The sequence below is a fragment of the Empidonax traillii genome, unplaced genomic scaffold (genome assembly GCF_003031625.1).
Source record: "Empidonax traillii isolate 1590-97213 ecotype Southwest subspecies unplaced genomic scaffold, ASM303162v1 scaffold48:size2401408, whole genome shotgun sequence".
Lineage (NCBI taxonomy): Eukaryota > Metazoa > Chordata > Aves > Passeriformes > Tyrannidae > Empidonax > Empidonax traillii.
Window position 1 is genome coordinate 987,657 of NW_020955241.1, and position 20,802 is coordinate 1,008,458.

General features: G+C 36.1%; 1 protein-coding gene across 1 annotated transcript in view; it reads left to right on the forward strand.

The window, feature by feature from the left end:
* ABCA13 (ATP binding cassette subfamily A member 13) overlaps positions 1-20,802 on the forward strand; it is a 170,154-nt gene that overhangs the window by 64,191 nt on the left and 85,161 nt on the right. Inside the window, exons 27-35 of the mRNA XM_027878993.1 lie at positions 1,764-1,833; positions 2,878-3,012; positions 4,381-4,518; positions 6,925-7,111; positions 7,337-7,555; positions 9,954-10,150; positions 10,947-11,104; positions 11,526-11,756; positions 16,262-16,352. Coding sequence (XP_027734794.1) covers positions 1,764-1,833; positions 2,878-3,012; positions 4,381-4,518; positions 6,925-7,111; positions 7,337-7,555; positions 9,954-10,150; positions 10,947-11,104; positions 11,526-11,756; positions 16,262-16,352 — 1,426 coding nt within the window. The remainder of the gene's footprint in view (positions 1-1,763; positions 1,834-2,877; positions 3,013-4,380; positions 4,519-6,924; positions 7,112-7,336; positions 7,556-9,953; positions 10,151-10,946; positions 11,105-11,525; positions 11,757-16,261; positions 16,353-20,802) is intronic.

Genomic DNA, 20,802 nt, shown 5'->3' on the forward strand with positions numbered 1-20,802 from the left:
ACCCTCCCCAGAAGGAGAGGGTAATCCTCGTTCTTGTTAATAAATCCCCTGTGGTGGATCAGAGTGAAATGACACTGAATAATCAGTGCTTATAAATATATATATGTAGGGTTTATTTTAGAACAATTTTGTTTCAAAGGTAAACAGGTATGTTGCCATTTTTGGTGTTATCATCTATAGCAATACAGTAATATTAAAGCATAGCAATTTTAAAGCCTAAAAATAACACTGAAGAAGCATGGCAATATTAAAACATAAAAACCATCATGGCTAGGCTTTATGAACAAAGTACACTTAAGGAAATATATAAGGGAGAGAAAGGAAAAGAAAGGTTAAGGGTCCTAAGATATATATAGTCATCACCCGCTGGATCCAGCGATGAAACTTGGTAGTTGCAGCTTCCATGTCTCCTGGTAGAAGTGGTGGTTTCAGTTCTGTGGAAGTGATGATTGTGATCTGCTGGGACTGGGGGAAGCTTCCCCCCCCCCCCCCCCCGCCCCCAAACTTAAAAGATTATACGCCTAAAACTCTGGAACTCTTTGTGGGAAGGTGGAAACTCCTTGTACCAGTCCTGGGGCATGGACTTTTCAATGGATAGCATCATGGGACATGTCATGAGTCTTCAAGCCTTTGAAGATCCCCAGAGGGGTCTTCACAGCAGAGTCATCATATAAGGGAGGACGCTGGCATGGTAGAAACGATTATCCCACTTTGCAGGATTTGCAGAAAATCCAGTTTGTAGCTTCAGGTGTGCATGCCCTTCTGCATCTGGGATAGTTGGACAATGACATCCACTTATCTGACTTGAAGGTCCTTTTACACTGGACATAGTCAGGGAGGGATAGGCTTTGCTGGGTGAGCAGATGTTTCTTTTCAGTTTGCTACAGTGGACAAAAGTCTTTTGGTGATTTTACAATGTTTAAGCCATTAACCATTTCAGTCTCTGACACTTACCTTTACTGAAAATCAGAGACAGCAGCATGTGAAAAAAGCAGTAATTATTAACAGAAGACAGGGCCCACCATGTGGACAGTGAAACCCTGGCAATGTAAGAGGCAGGGACTCAGCTGATGGGAATTAGCATGAACTTCGCTGTACAAATATGTAATCCATTCTAGTGATGATTTTGATTTTTTTTTCTAAGAAACAGCCTATATCATACTTCTTTCTCTAGAGACCACTCAGGATGGGTTCTGTCACACTTTTTTGCTACGCTACATCACTAATTTGCTCATTTTCCATTTAGTACTTTTCTGATACAGCACAACTACGTTTCTTCTTGAAATTCAAATTTTGTTTCCTTGCACAAAAATGCTGTCTCAGCATATAGTACCCAGTGTGCATGTTCCTTCTACTTCTGTCTTTTCTTGAGTTCTGGTCTTGCAAAACTGAGTAGGACCACTGCCCTTATCACAGAAAGTAAATTCCTTTGCATACTTTCACAGTGGTATACATTATATGTTTTCAGTATGTGGCAGGTTTATGATAGTCTATAAGTCCTGTTATAAAATGAAATAACACTTTTCAATATTAATAACTAGGTCAGTGCAGCCCCTTAAGGTGGAGCAAACACTACTTAAGTTTGTGGGGAAGTATTGTTAAAACATAAAACGAAGTAACAATCATTAGCCTAAGTGAAAAGAAAAAAAAGTCTGTTTATTTTATGCTTGCTTTTATTATCACAGTTTATTTTATTTCATGGAACTTGTTAACAACATGTTTTTATTTGATGTTGACATCCTCTTTCTCTTTTGGTATTGTAGTGTCTTCTTTCTACGACTGCCTTTGGGCAAGGAATATTTTTCATTACACACTTTGAGGGCCAAGAAATAGGTAAGCTCTCCAGAAGAAGAAGCTTTGCAATTATTTCAAAAACTAAAGTTGGAAATGTCTTTCACTTTGTTTTGAAAAGGATCTCTAATGAGTTAATAGGATAAATCAAGTCCAGGTACGTAAAGGGATGTAGTCCTTTTTTTTTTTCAATATTGATGACAGTGAATATTTCAAACTACTAGGTATTGAAAAAGTATCATAGCGGTACAAAAGTTGGTAAGGGTGGAAGAGACAGTTGAAGAAAATATAACTTAAATTTCTAACCAGACACTTCATTCAAAATGACTCATCTTTACTGAAGGAATGGCAAAATGTGTTTTGGGAAAAACTACTTTTCTTAACAATCATAGAAAAATAAGTGTAGAAGCAATATCATGAGCCATGTTACTGCAAACAAAATAGCATTTCCAGTAAAAGAATGCAATGCTTTTACGAAATCTATACCTTGGTTACTTTTGTTTTCCATTTAGCAATATGGTAGCTTTCTGTAGTACCAGTGTTTTGCTCCTTCTTTCTTCTTTTCATGTCTTCTGCAATATAATAAATTTATGATGCAGTTATTCAGTGAATTTGTTTGTGTTTTCCTCTGAATGCAGTCTATGCACACAAATGCTTCTGAGTTAGAATTCACAGATTTAAATGTTCAGATTTAGCATTATAGAAATAACATTAAACTTTGTGTGATCCTTTTATTTATATTAGCAGCATGGCTTAAAGCCTGATTCATTGTTCAGTGCCTCATTTTGTCAGTGTTGCAGTTCTTTTTCTTTTGCCAAATTAAGGGCCAGCTAAAACTTCACAAACAGCCCTTTCTACAGCAACTTCCCTGCATTTTCCCAGCAGCAGTGTCACCTGCTGCTCTAAACAGAGGCTTGTAGAGGCATAGTAATTCATTTCTATTCATTAGGATTACTGTTATTAACTATGATTTGTTTTGTATTAGTGCTTAAATACCCAGAAGTGTGTGGTGTTGATGTGTTTGTGATCTTTAATGTTGTACTGATTTAGCTTTGACCTTTAAAAAATCGTTATTATTACTCCCAGGAATTCAGTGGAATAATGTGCACCAGTCAGTGGCACAAGGAGGATACATGACCTTTGGATGGATGTGCTGGATGATGTTTTTTGACTCCATTTTGTATTCTATAGGTGGCTGGTATTTCAGCAATATTATTCCTGGTAAGATCTTGGACTTGTTATTATTTTGTGTTTTTGAAGAAGTTATTGAATAAAATGGATAGAATAGGCTTTCCTCATTTTCTGAAACTAAAACAAAAATGCATCTTATTCTGAGTTAAGGTTTTGATGTGAAAAACTGTCTGACTGCCTTTAGGGACTAGGAAATAAAGTTTTCCAACATACACAAATATTGAGTAGTGCTAACACATAGAATAGAATTTGTAGCCAGGCATGAAATATCTTTTGTTTGCTTATGGAGATGGCTAATATTTGATAGAATTAGAAATTTACTGGAAATTCACAGTAACAGAGCTCAGACTAGTAGCAAAACTTCCTATGAAATTGTTAAGTCAGTACTTGGGATGAAACCCATGGACAACAATATGTTTTCAGATCATAAAGGCTTCAGACAGCCTGGTAACTGTATCTTGTTCCCAGTCAGTCCACAGTCCAATGCATAAAGAAAACTAACTAACTAACTTTCTGGTATATTTTCAGAAGGCAGTGGTTTGTTTTTTTAATTTTTTTTTTCCTAACCAAGTTCTATGAGTGTTATTGAGTTGGTTGATGTATTTTTAATCATAGCCTCATGCCTCACTATCTGTTCAAATTTACCTTTCCTCTGAACTGGACTTGTCACCTTTTCTTCCAGTCACTTTGTATTTGTTAAAAAAAAAAATAAATAAATTTTTCCTTGAAAGATAGGGCTGGGTGGAATATACAACTGAATTTAAAAAACTTCATCTTGAATTGACACCTGCCCTTCAGTGTCAATGAAATGTAACTCTAAACACACAGAATGTAGATTGCATGATGGGTAAGTGATGCCTGGAAAGACTGGGCAATGCCAAAGTTTAGGTTGTGTATAGAAGCATGCTTTTGCCCTTTCTTTTTGTGTGCCACAATAAATGTTTCTTATGGTAACTGATTTGTTTACATTGTGCGGATAGAATTTCAGAATAATATTTATTGACTAGTGCTATGGATTATTTTTATAATAAAAAAATAAAGTTCTTTGCCTTGGCTGGCCATTTGGTACATTTTTTTCCCTGTAGGCTAAAAGATTATATTAGGCTATGCCTACATACTGTTAAGTCTATGATTCTGTTGCACGTTTGAAGCTGATTTGGAGACAGGATAAAGCACAGTATCACTGAAGTTTGATTATTCTATGGCAGGACCTGGAGTTATGAACAAATTACTTTTTTTTGCACTTTATTATAAAGTTTGTTGAGTGCAGCCAAGGATTTGAGCTAATTAAATGGTTTAACCAGGTCTTTGTAAGTAGTCATAGGACCTTAGCAATCTATAAACAGATATGGAATGCCTATAAATTTTTCAACAGTTTATATCATAATTCTAACCTAGGAAAATTTGGATTAAAGCACCGATGGTACTTTCCCTTTACTGTTTCCTACTGGAAGAACCTATGGGGTGCAGAGAGGAGGAAGAGACATTATCTGAATTCTAATATGTTTTTCTTCAATGAAAACTTCCAAGGAAAAGGTCTGTAGTAATAGATTTTTAATAATGGCTTTTTTTTTTTTTTTTCTGAAAGATGTGCTGATCATGATCAATCTGCTTATATCATTGCTTGGCCCTATATTATGTGTTTAGATCTTGTCCCTTTCTCTCTTACAGTATATACTATGAACATTATATACTAACTTATACTGTGCTGTCACCTGTAATGCTTGATTCATTCAGTGAAAACTATTGTACGCAAATATTTAAGAAAACTCTTTAAAGATGTAAAATAAGTATCTCTCTGGTTCATCCTGTTCCACTGTATTGCCTCTCTGTTTGGTTAGAATCTTTTGGAGTTCACTGAACCCTTTCGTACTCTTACTGAATCTGAAGAGTGTTTGGCTTTATTAACTTATTTTAAAATTTTCTTGTTATTTCAGTGAAAAAAACAAGTTGTTCATTTTTCCCCTTCCTATTTCTCTCTTCTGTAATCACTGTTCTTTCTGTCTCTGCTTTTTAAGCCTTTTATTTGAAAAGCAGCTGTTATTGTAACTAATTTTCATCTGCCTCCAGATACTTTCACTTCCCTTCTGTGTGCATTGTGGGTTGTGCTTTTTCAGAAGTTAAAATAGCTCAGAAATGATCCATTTGTCTGTAGCAGAGGTGAAGAAGCTTAACAACACAGCAGTTTTACATACTGGTATCTCCTAGAGTTGGGCAGACTTCAGAATGTCTTGAGGTTCATTGAAACACTTGTGGAAAAACTGTTTGTATGAATTTTTTCTGAATTTCTGCCAGTTGGAACAACTCCATTTTGTTGAGATGATTGCCTTTGGTCCTAACCTGAAACAAAGATTTCCGGTATTTCCCTCTGATTTCACCACATTGCCTACACTTGGTGGATCCCTTCTCCTCTGTTTAACTGATGCAAGTCATGTGGCTGATAGCAAATCCTCTTTGTGTGAATGCTAAAGCTGCCATGCAGCAAAGGAGCTTGCTGTCTTCCATAAGAATTAGGTGTCACTGTACCAGTAATGGGGTGAATGCACTCATGGAGAATTTTCTTGGAACTTGCTTGGAACTCTTCTTTGGAGAAGTCCTAGGGTGACCAGTTTAGTGGCTGCAAGTAACTTGGAGCTCTTCCTCTGAGTCTTACCTAAGACACATTGTCTGAGGTTCACTCTGCACTTAAATTTTTTTTTTTTAAGATCCAAGATGTAAATTTAGGAAACAGTGGAAGGGGAATGGAGAATCTTTGCTGATGGTTTTAGTCTGCAGACTGAAAGACAGAGAAGGTAATTGGGAGAGGTTCATGGGTAGGAAGACCTCAGAAATGTCACAACTTCTGGTAGTGCCTTTCTTGGAGGTGACCTCAAGTTTGAAAAGAACTTTTGCCAGAAGCTTAAAATTGATTGTGAAAAGAGCAGAACAGCTTTTTCATTCACAACATAAACAAACTTATAATTGAAAAAATTATATGATTTTTTATTTATAATTTGATTTACGTAATTTGGTTCTTAAATAAAGCATAATTCTCTCTTATTGTAATATTTACATTTTATTTATTTAAAAGTATTACAATGTAAATATAAACAATAAATATTTTATGTAAATGTATATTTCATATATATTCAAAAGGATAATTCTCTCTTCTCATAATTCTTATCCATAACAGTTTCTGTCTTTGGACATTCTAATTTGGCTTGCCTTTTTTAAAAAGAAAAAAAATTAATTCCACTGCCAGATTCCTCAGTTGTAATGAGTCAATATTACATGCTAATTGTGTATTTCCGGGGCTGCTGATTGACTGTGCCCCTGTTTGGAAACCCTTCCTCCTGACATAGAGAGGAAGGTAACTTTATTGATGTCATATGGTCATCTCAGTTTCCCGAATTTGTTAACACAGTTAGAAAACTGCCGGATATCTACTTGCTTTGAACACACTGAATTATGTTTAGACTAGGCTGCTGCACTGAATCACTTCCCAGAGATCTGCTTTGCTTTGTTGACTGAGGAGAATTGAGAAGATTAAGTGGCTATGCCTGTGAATGTTATATCAATGTTGTGTGCCTGAAACCGGACTGCATGTATGAAGTAGCTCATACAGAATTTTCTCATGCTTAGGGTCATAAAACAATTATTCAAATAATGTTATTATAAGTAGTTTTTTCTACTAGGAATAAAATATAGCAACTGTTTTATGACCTTATGGAGATATAAGTGAACATGTGCACAACTTGGCATAACTGCAAATAGGCCAAACTCTTAGCAAATATTAACTGGTCTTGTATCTTTGATTTCAGTGGAGCTTGTGTCAGTTCAGACTATCTGAACATCTTTGGTGAATGGCACCAGGGATTCAATTAACTTTTTATTTCCTTAGTACACACACACACATGTTTAGATTCAGCAACACTGCTTGTTTCACTGCCCTTCCCCACACAGACCCGGCACCTCAAAGTTGGAAAAGCCCTTGCACTGAAGGAGCCACCATTGGTGTTGTGCTGCTGTCTCTCACCAAAGATTACATGGATGGCCAGAAGGCGGCTGTTAAAGACCTCAGCCTCACTTTCCATAGAGGGCAGATAACAGCACTCTTGGGACCTAATGGAGCTGGCAAGACAACAGTTATGTAAGTCTGACATTTAATGGTATTACTCTTCCCTCTGATCTCTGCGATACTTTTTCACTTCAAAATTTTGTGAACTCTTTGCTATGCCTTCCCCACCCTGCCCCTGTAAATACTTGATGAACTCCCCAAAGCACATGGAAAGTGAAGACTGTATATCCAAGTAATGAGCTATGTAATACAGTCATTGCACATAATCTTGCAGAATAAATTTTTTTTTTTTCTTAGATCACTGTTAACTGGTCTGTATCCACCGAGCTCTGGTACCATTATTATTGATGGAAAGGATATACGTACTGATTTGGCTGCCATCAGGACAGAGCTGGGTGTTTGCCCACAGTATGACGTGCTGTTTAACACACTTACGGTGCGAGAACATCTACTGCTTTATGGGTCAGTGAAGGCACCCGGATGGACAAAAGAACAGTTGAATGAGCAAGTCAGTGGGTAAGTTTTCCTTTCATTTGTTGAAATCTGCCAAGTAAATCAGTAATGGCTATTGCAAACCACTCAAATAAAAAAGTGCAAATGCAAAAATTGTGAGCAAAAACTGCAGAGATTTGTGAATTTTTAATCACATTTCATGTTGTGAAATCATGCCTTGAAAATATATTTCCTAGTGTCTAATCCTTACTTGAATATATTTGTAGTGGAACTGTCAATATTTAAAAACCTGGTATACAGGACCATCAAATGATGATGTTTTGACTGAAGTGAAAGGTTAGAATTGTCGTAGCTGCAGTGGTTCCTGCCTCATACTGTCTGCCTTGCCTCCCCTCTTGCTGGAGAGGAAGACAGAAAGTAAACTGCTGTGCTTGCCCTAAATTTTTACGTAAATCAACACTGGCTTTATGTATTTATTATCCTGTATTTCCTCACTTGCAGTAGAAGGAAGGTTAGAAAACAAGAAAAGGCAGGTAAAGGCAGTCTTTGTTACAATCTTTTAAAATAGAACATCACGTTTTCCATTGCAAAATCCAGCCTTGAAGTGTTTTTAATAAATGAAGAGATTTAAAACAAAACAATCCAATACGAAAACCAAATCAGACCTCTGACATTACCTCAGAGGATTTGCCACTTGTCAGATTGAAAATGTTTGCTAGTGTTTTTGTGCTGATACTTCTTTGACATAGGACTAGATCTTATTTTCCCTTCATGTATATTAAACTACTAGTAAACTGTAGAAGCCGAGATCTTGTTCACTAATAGCAATTTTCTCTACTTCAGGAGTAAAATGTAGCTTTTCTAACAGTCTGGAAGTGTAGATACTTTCTTTTTACCTTCTAATTCACGTTAGACTCTGTGAAGTGCTGGGCACTTCCATGTGTCAACAGAAATAAATGCCAAGTTGATGGGACTCCTTAAGTGTACAGTTAGGCATGTGCAGAGGCATTTGTGGGAAAGTGGCTTTCCTTTTTGATAGCTGTCATAAAAACCCATTACTTTTAAATTTTGAACTGGACAAACTCTGATGTGGGACACTAAATTCTCTTTAGAAAAAATTCTCTAGAATAACAGAGACAAACTAAGCCTACTACTTCATTTAAAATTTATGCAAAATAATATTCTGTATTTTATGGTACTTAGACTGCTGAATTGTAATTTCAGCAGCAGTCTATCATACTAATGGCACAAAAGAACACTCAGGACACTGCAGGCCTTGCTACTAAGAAAAATTAAATTATTTTTAAAGGCAATAAATGCTTTAAAAGACTTCAGAGAAATTAGAAAAGCAGCAAAAGAATAAACAAAACTCTCCTTTTACCATCAAAAGAAGCAGGCTTCTAAAGAGATTAATTTTCCTCAGTATATATCTATAGAACAATTATAGAAACCTGTTGTCTTAAAAATGAAAAAAATCTCTCAGGGTAAATGGCATGGCTTACAGACTGCATATTCACTCAGATGATTCAGATTAGCTTAGGACTGTTGAGCCTTTTATGTCTTCTTTACCAGGCTGATAGCAGCTCAAAGCTCTTAGGTCAGTGACTGGATGTTCAGAGTGATGAACAATAAATTAATGGTCTTACAGTGCTGCCTTTATTTAGAATATTTCCACACAGATGCCAGATTATCATCAGAGGGCAAGGCCTGAATTGGCAATGTCTCGTAAGGCATCTCCCAGTCCTTAACAGAGGAATTAAGTTAGGTTTATTCTACCCAGGGATCACTAATCTGTTTATTTCACAAAAAAAAAAAAAAAAAAAAAAAAAAAAAAAAAAAAAAAAAAAAAAAAAAAAAAAAAAAAAAAAAAAAAAAAAAAAAAAAAAAAAAAAAAAAAAAAAAAAAAAAAAAAAAAAAAAAAAAAAAAAAAAAAAAAAAAAAAAAAAAAAAAAAAAAAAAAAAAAAAAAAAAAGAGAGAGAGAGAGAGAAAAGAAAAAAAGCTGCAGTGTTACCTTATTTACTTCAAATGACTACACATTTCCAGGTGTTCTCTAAGGTTCTTCACCTAGTTGCAAAACTACTACTTACTGAAGCACTGCTTGAGTTATGAAACTAACAGTCTTTACCATCATTTAAAGTGGCTATAATCTGGAGTTTGCTAAGGTTGTTGGACAAATTGATATTTATTTTGTTTGCCTTAATTTAAAAATTTTTGGTTCTTATCTTTCAAAATACGTATCCAGAATTTTTGCATCAGATGATGATGAGTATTTATGCTTTGTAGGTAAAGAGATATTTGTTTTCCTATTTGTTTTGACACCAAAGTGTATAATCAGGCAGATGTAGTGATTTTATCACTTTCTATTTACAGTGACTTTTCAGTGATTCTTCACTTAGTGGACATGATGTGATCAGAAAAAAATTTCTCAATATTAGTTGCATTTCTGTACTCCTATTTCAGAGCTCTGGAAGATATGAATTTATCCCAACATCAGTTCAAACCTGTTGGAGCTCTTTCTGGGGGAATGAAAAGGAGATTGTCAGTTGCCATCTCCTTTATTGGAAACTCAAAGACAGTTGTTCTAGATGAGCCCACCAGTGGAGTAGATCCCTGTTCTCGCCGTGGTATCTGGGATGTTCTTCTGAAGTACAAAACTGGTACATACTTTACGCACATAATTTGCTTCTTATTTTCCTTGCTGGAATTTTTTTCTCAATTTAAACTGGATAGTCAAAATATAGCCAAAATATTATCAGAAATTAAATACATTTATTTTTGAGGAAACAATTGAACTTTAAGGCACTCAAATGAGATTACGAGAGTTATCTGCTATCACACAGAAAGATTTCCAGTCTAAAAGAAGATTGAACTTAGTTCTGAGACCTGTCCTGAAGTTTCTCCCAACTTCTCAAAATGACTTTCTGGTTTTCATTTCCCATTTTGCATATATGGGAATAGATGTATATAGGTGTATATAGATTCATTTCCATTTTACATATGTTTCTACATAGATGTATAGATACTTCTAATGAAAACAGACTCATCAGTAAGTCTGCCACATTAATTATTTGGTGCCATAAGATCAAAAATTGATTGTGGGAAACAAACTCTTCAGCCAGTGAGCACTCAAGTGACTGTAATAATTAACAGTGAATGATCCATTGAAACAGACACTGACGTTATGTCGTTTTAAGGAATTTCTTATGCTCTTAAAACAGCTGGATCTTCTAATGGCTTAATACTGCTTGCTATGTATTATACAGGGCAAAGAAAGCTTAGACTCGAATCTAACTCAAACTCTAAATCTAATTGCAGGTTTTGTTTATGTTTGTTATGCCCTGATTGGAAGAGTCCTAAAACATGTTCTCTTAAGGTTAAAGGACCCTTGTGAAAGCAAGAGGTGTTTCCCTAGAAACCAGGTTTTGTAGACATGCACCAATCTTTCTGATACAGGTTGCACACTGATCTTTACCACTCACCACCTTGATGAGGCAGAGGTGCTCAGTGATCGCATTGCCATTCTGCAGCGTGGCCAGCTGAGGTGCTGTGGTTCTCCCTCTTATCTGAGAGAAACATACGGCCAGGGACACAGTCTAACGCTCATAAAAAAGGTATATTAAAAATGTACTGTACAGATCTTAACTGTGCCTGCCAAGTAATAGCTGTGCATATCCTAAGGGAATTCTATGTCCCTACCAGGAAGTAATACTTGATATAGATTATTAGAGAGCCAGGAAAACATGTTTTTATTGTCTTTCTTAGTGGTTTTGGGTGGGTGTTATTATTATTACTATTATTATGATTATTATTATTATTTAGATGAACATAATGACATCTTTGAAAATTATGAGTGTCAGTATTTAGCTGAAAAGGGCTTTGTCTCACTGTTCTTTATTCCTGGGAATTAGTCTCTGCATCCCAGGTGTGACAGTTTCCTCAGTGGAAATTTTCCTGTATGAATTCTACTATCAAGTCCAATAATTCTGGTAATAGTTAATTTTTTTATGCATGGTTATCTTTCTTTCCTCATAGCCCTCTATGTTTGAAATCCAGGATCCTAAGCATACTGTTCGTGTCACATCTCTGGTACAGACGCACATTCCAGAAGCCTTCTTGAAAGAGAACAGTGGGACTGAGCTGACCTACGTGATTCCAGAAAGGGCAGATAAGGCCTCTTTTAAAGGTCTTTTTCAAGCTTTAGATCAAAGCCTTCAGCATCTACATGTGACTGGCTATGGCATTTCTGACACAACTTTGGAAGAGGTACTTGTAGTTTTTCTATGTAATTGCATTTACTTGGTTAGAAAATCTTTTGATAGCTTCCAGGTACTCTTTATTGTATCTTTCATATTCCACAACAATTTCTTGTGAGAAGCATGTTTTCTAAAAAAAAAAACAACAAAAAAAACCAAACAAAAAAACCCCAAACCATCAAGCAAACACACAAAAAACCTAAATCAAGCAAAATCTATACATTGTAGTTTTTCTTTGCTATTAATTTCAGCACGCTCTCTACTATGCCATATTTCTTATTTCAAGAATCCAATGTAAAGACTGATGTAACCTGTGTAATTCTTAAATGTTTTTTCCGACATTAACTTAAGGGAAATTTCATGTATCACTGATTTAGTGAGAAAAACTGTTGTCCTAAACCTGTAGCATCAGTTCAGTTCAGGGGGCTCTTTGGACAGAAAAAAACGTTGCTGAGAATACTTTCTGATTTACAAGTTTTAAAGCTTAGAACTTGGCCCAATTGTGAGGTGAAATATCTAAAGAACATTTTCTGTGTATATGGAGAGACAGAGACCTTCATATATATGTGTACATGAACAGGTATACATACTTAAATATTATACACATGTATGTGTGTGTATGTGTACCAAATGCACAGAGGAAGAGACTCTTATACATCTTCATCACTTCTGAATTTACCCCTGTGTAAATTACCACATCAGTGAGAGGTTATTTCCCTTGGACTGGATTTATTCCATCTATAACTTCTAAATATCAAGTTTACCTGAACAACCGGTGTTCAAGTACTCTATTATAGATCTTTAGAAAAAAAAAAAAATCACTTCTTCGAGTGATGGCAGGAGACTAACGTCAGTTTTCATGGTTTACAGGTTTAATCAACATTTTACATATTGCTATGAAGTAAAATACATTCATGCTATACAATTCTATGGGTAAAGTCAAAAGTTTATTGAAAAGTTGTTTCTTATATAGAGTGATTAACATGCAGTAAGAAAGAATAATGTTCACTGCCAAAATTTATGGATTTGGAGACAATCTAGATACTGAGAATACTTTTGGATTACATACTCATGGAATAACATAGGACTTTCCAGAACTGACAAGTACAAAGTAAATGTGAAGTTGTCATTGATATTAGGAAGCTTCCAAGTGTGCTCAATCTACTGCTCAGTTGAGAGCTTGCTTTTAGCTGTTTTGTGAAGGGGAATTTTAAAAGCAGCTTTGAATGTGGTATTAGATATTAATGTATCACTCTTCAGCTTAAAGATTTAATGAATTAGTTTGGGTTGATTTCTGTCACTTTGCATCTCATCATTAGTTGTTGTTACAGCCTCAGTTCTCCATTCTCTTATTGAAAGCCCTTTGCATTGGGAATTAAATGGATGACACATAATAGCACTGTTTATTCTATTCAAGGAATTCAATCTGGAAAAAAAGGACCTTGACTTCAAAGGAAGAAATATGTTATAAATTTTATTTTATCTTTTCTCTTTGTTCTTTTATGCACTCACAATTATTCTTTTTCAGTCTAAGGGACACTTGCACTCTCTAAAAATCATATTCTCCAAGGGAACCTGGACTTCCGTTCGTATTTCAAAGTAATCAGTTCTGACACTTTAAATTCTCACTAGTATTATATTTGCTTCGTTTTAGGCTTTAGGTATCGTTTCCAACCATTGTATCTGTGTATTTTGTAATGTTTGTAATCCAAAATGTTAACAGAACCAAAAGGAGGATAGAAGGGTGGTTAATTAAATTAAGTGTACACTGAGAGCTCTCTGGAGGATGCTGTATCACTTTCTGGCAACTCTGGAGATTTTGAAGGTTATTGCTTTCTTGCTTTGCTTTGAGGAGAGAACAAAATGATTGAATATCTTCACAAAATAAGATATGTTAAAATTTGTTAATTGAGTACTACTTTAATTTCTCTTCCTTGAAATTACCTTAGAGTTTGCCTCAAAACTTTCCAGGGAAAGCCATATACCTCCTTGAAATATTTCTGCCCTGCCAAGAAAGACTTCAGGGTGCTGATGGATGAGAGGCTGGACATGATCTGTCAACGTGTGCTTGCAGGCCAGAAAGCCAATTGTATCCTGGACTGCATCAAAAGCAGCATGGGCAGCAGGTCGAGGGAGGGGATTCTGCCCCTCTACTCTGCTCTGGTGAGACTCCACTTGGAGCACTGCATCCAACTCTGGGGTCCCAACACAGCAAACAACCTGTTGGAGCGAGTCCAGAGGAGGCACACCACGATGATTAGGGGGATGGAGCACCTCTCCTGTGAGGAAAGGCTGAGAGAGTTGGATTCATTCAGCCTGCAGAGAAGAGTTTGGGGTGACCTAATAGTGACCTTCCAGTGCCTGAAGGGAGCCTACAAGAAAGAGAGGGACCTTTTACGAAAGTATGTAGTGACAGGACAAGGGGGAATGGCTTCTAACTGAAAGAGAGTAGGTTTAGATTGGATATTAGGAAGAAATTCTGTTCCGGGAGGGTGATGAGGCACTGGAATGGGTTGCCTGAAAAAGCTGTGGGTGCCCCATCCTTGGAAATGTTCAAGGCTAGGCTGGATGGAGTTCTGAGCAGCCTGGTCTTATGAAAGCTATCCTTGTCCACAACAGTGTTGTTGAAACTATATGGTCTATAAGGTCCCTTCCAACTCAGGCGATTCAGTGATTCATATTCTGTGATTCAGTTGGTTCAGTTTAGTTTGGTTTGCTTGATAGAATTGGTGTGCAGAGCTATCAGCAAACAGCTCCAAGGCAACAAATTAGAATGTGTCTTTAGGTTGTCAGGATCGGCCTCCAGGGTCCAATACAGAAATGTTAGTTCAGAAATTTCTGGCCTTGTAGCTGTTAATGGCCAAAAGTGTGCCCTGAAAGTTGGCAGGTAACAAATGCAATCAATAACCACTGTTAAATGGCAATTATATTGACTAAGCAAAATATGCTTTGTGTAACAGTCAGACCTTAGCAAGTCAAGAAATATCTTTCAGCAGCTATCAAGTACTTCACATTGACTGGTTTTTATTGTCTATTGTATGAGCTCCTTGGAAACAAGGAATATTTTGTTATAGCTGATATCAGGTTCTTTTGTGGGAAGAAATAAATGGTTCCTTAATGATTTCTGAAAGTTGCACTGTGGGTATAATCTAAGTCTTGCAGCTGAACTCAAACAGAGAGAAAAAGCCAGACTTTCATCAAGACAAAGAAAAACTTGGTTGTACTTTTGCTGTTAATTGGAGATGCTCACAGTACCTGTACTTTCTGTTAATGTTTCTTTTCATTCTTTTCATGTGAAGTTTTTAAATCACTATTTAAATTGCAGTTCGGATTAAGATGAGAAAATTTTAATTTTGTTTTTCATTTGAGTTTACAAGAAGTGGGGTGTGTGTGAGTAAGACTCACATCTGTGAGTGTGAAACCTGTTCTAAGCTTCTGCAAGGCTAAGGGGCTGAAAATGAAATGTCTGTCTATGAAAGTCAAAGGGCTTTAAGTGGACAGAACCATGAAACAGGATGAGGCAAGAAATAGTTGCTAGAACACAAATCTGTGTATATACCATTGAAATAGATCTCATGATGACAGAGCTGGTGAATTCTGCTGAGGTTTTTTTGTGTCAGCTATGACTCCCTTCTGATGTGTGTTCCTCTGCTTAGGAAGGTCCAATCCATTCAATTTTAATATAGTACAGATTTTTAGATTGTTGCTTTCATAAAAAATAATTTCAGTGGTGATTTTTTCCATAGTGATTTTAGGTAACAGGATCTTATCATCTTCACCCAGTTTGGGGTATGCATGCTTATTGTTTTGCTACAAAACACACATTGTTGACCAATCCTCTCTGTAGTATTAGTTTTACAGGACTTTGTTCATGTTAGCTGTGCCCAGTGATTGTATAGTCCTTTAAAGGTCTTTCAATAACATATTACTTTCAATGTCTCTCAATAATATATTTCAATAATATAACATATTATTGCCTGTGTGCTTGCCCAAAATCTAGGGATACTTCCCGAGTGTCCCTAGACACTGTGTCTTCCCTAGATTCTGTAGATTCTCGCTTCTGTAGGACTTTGTACATTAGATTTAGTTATATTCTCCTAATTAGAACTCTTTGGTAGGAGTTCTGGCTGTGCCCACAGATTTCTAGCTGGAGCATCAGAAAGGAGTTGAAGCTGTCAATATGTCCTTGGTAAAAACTGCAGTAAGTGAGTCCTAACACATACCACAGCTTAGGATCATAAAAAGTCAATCAAGGACACACAGTCTATTGAAAAATCTTTGCAGATAATAGTGTGTATAGGTCAGCAATTCTTTGCATAGGTGCTTTTGTATCATTTATTTAATTCCCCTTATCCCTAGGATCTCTAGCTTGACTAATTTTATAGTCGTATTCCATCAGGGTGGCTAGAGCAGTCACTACTAATTTCTGACAGTCTGGATGTTTTGGGGTATATATAGGGAAAATAGTTTTTTAGAAAATGGATTCTAAATTACTTTTTTCTTATTTCATGAAAGGTGTTTCTGAAGCTGCTGCAGGACTCAGAGAAGATGTCCTGCGCTCCACAGGCAGCACACTTGGATCATAAAAATGGTACTGAATCTGTCTGTAAGTAAAAAAATTATGTACCTTCTGAAGCAACTACATTTAAAAAGATCACAAATGCAAATATAAACATGCACGATGCTCCTAAAGCAAATGGAGAATACTGCCTGCTACCATATGGTAGTTCCTTTTTTGTGTGTGTGATATGACCTGCCTTGGGTAGTAGGTTTTTATACTTCTGCTGTGATTTACCTCTATCACTTCACAGTCATCTTCCCACCCTTCTAGTACACATGCACAGTAGCTAGCATTTCTTCTCTACATCAGCATTAACTTACTGCTTCATACCTGTCAGCTAATTGCTCTCTTTGTTTCATACTGACAGTGAATAAATATTGCTGAGAATACCACAGATATAAAATCTATAAGCTACTAGAAAGGTGCATTTGTGTTCACCCATGTGCAAATGAAAAAAAAAAAAAAAAAGGCTGCTTCCCCTTATAGCAGAAGATCATTTGTCCTCTCCAGTGGCATGCTTTTTAGGTTCCCATACATGTTTGTTTTAAAACAAATTCCTTCATTTTATTTTCCTGCCGTGCAAGCCTGGGAGGAGGTCCTTGCTAACATTTCTGAAAACTCAGGAATCTTATTTTCCTTTAAAAATTCTTCTGTAAGTCACTAATGTGATGCCATTGCTCAGCACAAGGCTCATGTTCTCTTATGTCAGTGCCCATCAAGCTGATTAATATTTTCTCATTGTTCCTGTAGTTTTTGTGCTTCTCCACTCATATTTCTTTCTACTTGAAGATCAATATCTACATTATAGTTTTCTTTCATTATGTGTCAAACATTCTGTTCTATATGCAGTCCTTTTTGTTCTGTTTCTAGAGAATACAGACACAGGCATAAAGAAGTCCTGTTCTGTGGACCCTGAATGTTACAGTAACAGAAACAACAATTTTGAGCCAAGCTTGCATTATTTGTTCAGATAAATTCAACTGGATCTGCCAGTAATAAGTAATCATTGCCAAGAATCGTAGCGTAAGGTGCCACCTTTTCTCACAAAGTACTAATTTGACTGGATGACTTTTTCTGGAGGGTCTTTTCACTGGGCTACTTCAGTACCTGTTGAAGCAGTGAAGATGTAACTGCATCACACTAAAACAAAACCTCAGTAAGCAAATAAAATTGCCACTCCTGTCAGTGGTGAGAATGAGACTTATATTCAAAATAATTTTGAATATTCCTTTATTTTATAACAGTCACTTGTTTATTTCTTCTAGACACAGCTAGGACATCTGAACTAATTTCAAATCAAAACAGTCTGTCTTCTCCTCATGGAATTTTGATTAAAGAGTAAGATTTACAGTTCCTAAAGTATTGAAGACAGAGTATGTACTACCTAAGAACTTGATATACTTTCCTGTCTGTATTTCAAAACACATAAAATATTTGTTTAAGTTATTACATTAATAAAGAATCTAGCAATCAGAGACTGTATTTTTTCAGTCTGATAAATTATAGCAAGAAAATGTGATGATAATGCCATTTCTTTGTGGATGAGAGTACTGGAAAATTGTCATTCATTGCAGATGAGTGTCATTCATCATTAAGGACAGTTGTGAAGTGTAGGCATAAGAAATCTGGGAAATGGTCATGAAAGGTATCTGTCATTGTCAAAGCTAACCAGAATACTCCATGGGCAATATCTTGACCTGTATAACTTTGTCTTTGAAAGCGGATTCAAAGGCAGTCAAACTTTCTGTTGTCAAAGTAGTCAAATGAATTTTCAAAACCCCTTAGAGAAAACAGCTGGGATTACTGAGGAGATCACAAGATGCTGCTGTTTGATTTGTAAAGGAATTTGGACTAGAGAGATGCTTTGACAAAGCACAGATCTGAGCACAAGTGGGGGTGTTGGCTATCCTTTACTGCTGCTGAGCCCTTGAGGTGTCAGCATTGTGTAAAAACCAAAACGTTGTCTCTTGTATCCCAGACTAGGAGATGTAGTGGAGAGGTATGTATGTTCTTAATGAAACTACAGAAAATTAGTATATGATTTAGGCTGATGACCAATGCCAAAAACAGGCAAGAGACATCATTTCAGCAAAATATGACAGTATCTCACTGAAGTCAGAACTTTGATAATTTCTAGCTATGTTTTACAATGTCTTTATGTATTCTGTCTGACTGGAATTAAATTACATTCCTTCATAGCTGCATCTGTGGTGCTGTGTTTTGGATTTTTGGCTGAAACAGTGTTGATAACACACCACTGTTTTGGCTATTGCTTAGCAGTATTTGCAGTGTCAAGACTTTATCTATTTCCCCTTTGGTTCCCCCTTCCCTGCTGTAAGCAAGCTGAGGGTGAGCAAGAAGCTGGGAGGGGACATTACTTGGATAGCTGAGCCAAGTTGATCAGAGAGTTGTTCAGTGTCATCTAGTGCCATTCTCAGCAATAAAAACTGAAGGGAGGGTTTTTTTGAGGAGGTAACCATTGATACCAGACTGGTAGAGCATGTCTACTTGTGGGAGGTGGTGCCTTTGCATCACCTGAGTTGGGGTTTGTTTGTTTGTTTGCTTGTTTCGGGTTTACTTTCCTTTCTTTTTCCTTTACTGCTTATGCCACACTTTATCCTGACACACAATCTTTCTCACTTTCTCTGTTCCTATTCTCTTCCCCATCCTGCTGGAGGAGGGGGAGTGGAGGCAAGCAGCTGTGTGGTGCTTGGCTGCTGCTTAAGGTCAACACACCAAAATAACGTAAAATAAACTCAGAATTATTTGAACCTTTCTAAATGCAAATGTTAGAGGTAAGTAGCCATCCATTAATTTAATTAATTGTAATAATTTTAATATTGGTAAATTTTAAGATATAAAGCATACCATGTAGAATCTAGTAGTTTGTTTCTTTTGTGGAAGGCTTACTTAAAATTTTTAGTTTTATTCCAATGAAAAGACCTCAAAAAAATGCACTTTTTCTGTAAGAACAGTTAAAATTTTGGTTTTAAGTCAGGGAGGACTATGTGTGCAGACATAATACATGCATATATTAAAATACAGTCATGCATAATTAATTTCTACACAGCTGAAGCACATGATGGATGGTTATTGTTTTCTAATTGTACACAGAACATGCAGAAAAAAGGTTAGACTGAGCTTGCAATGACTGCTTGACAAGATCATCAGAGCCAAATAGCTTTGAGAAAATGGAGAAACCAACTCTATGGAGTCCAATAAAATTATCATAAACCACAACAGGCAGTATATGAACACAAATAATCAGGAGAGCTAAAACAAGTCCAAACGGTGACTAGCAAACCATGGATAAACAACAAAACATTCTGAACATATGCAAAAGCAATTAATAGGCCGGTGAGTGATCTCATTGGTCTTTTGTTCATGATTGCAGAATTAAGATGCTCAGATATTTTGCTGAAGAGGCAAATTAATTACTTTTGTAGCATTTAATGTCTTAGGAATGTTTGGGAGATACCAAATCTGGATCTAGTCTCTTCTGGCAGTAAAATACAGTTGGAATTTGAGATATAGGGAAACTAAAAGTGCAGAAAACTCAAAATGGACAGAATTATATGTTTTTACACAGTGATACATAACATTTGAAATTTCTTGCCATATAATGTTATGGAGACCAAGCATGCAGTAATACGTTAAAAAAAGTCAGGGTGGTTATTAATGGATATATAATATGAATAGCTTTAGTAACAGAGGTGCTATTAAAGCTTTTATGCCTTTGAATTTTTTGGGTAAGTTAGCCTCTGAAAGTGTTGGCATGGAAGCAGATTGGTGCATAACTAGCTTTTATAATTTCTTAAACCTTTCTCTGAAGCAGCTGGTGTTAGCTCTTTTGAACAATATTGGACAAAGTATTGTATTCTTCCTATTACAAATTGTGAGATGAAAAATATACAGTGCTTTTAAGGACCTAAAAGCTAATTTAATTAAGACATTGTAGCTGACAAAAAGCAGTCATTAATATTGAAACCTCAAACTGAAGAGCTTTTGTGAATTTCCATTGGATTTCAACTCTGCCTTTTAGTTATCTTCATCAATGATACTGAAATAAACATAACCTTGCTGATGAAGAAAAAAGGCAGCTGCTGAGAGGTGATGAGTAAGACCAGTCCTAAAGACAGAGATAACTTGAAAAGCTGAATCCATTCTAAATAAAGCCTGTTTTAATGAAGCCAAATCATGGGAAAATCTCTGTAATGGGGAGTAATATCCTGGAAAACACTGACTCTAAGTTATCTACTAATCCTGGTGGAGAAGCATTTTAAGACAGCTAAGATGATTTATATTTGAGTTTACTATACAAAAGGACACAGAGAGGTCATTTTGTCTATCAGTTCAAAATTGATGAGACTGATGATGCAATACTTTGTACAATATTTCGGACACATTTTTAAGTTTGAATTACTTTAAGGAGAAATTCAAAATTCAGAAAGTGAGCAGAGAAGAGTTGGCAGTAAAGTCCTTATAAAGACACTAT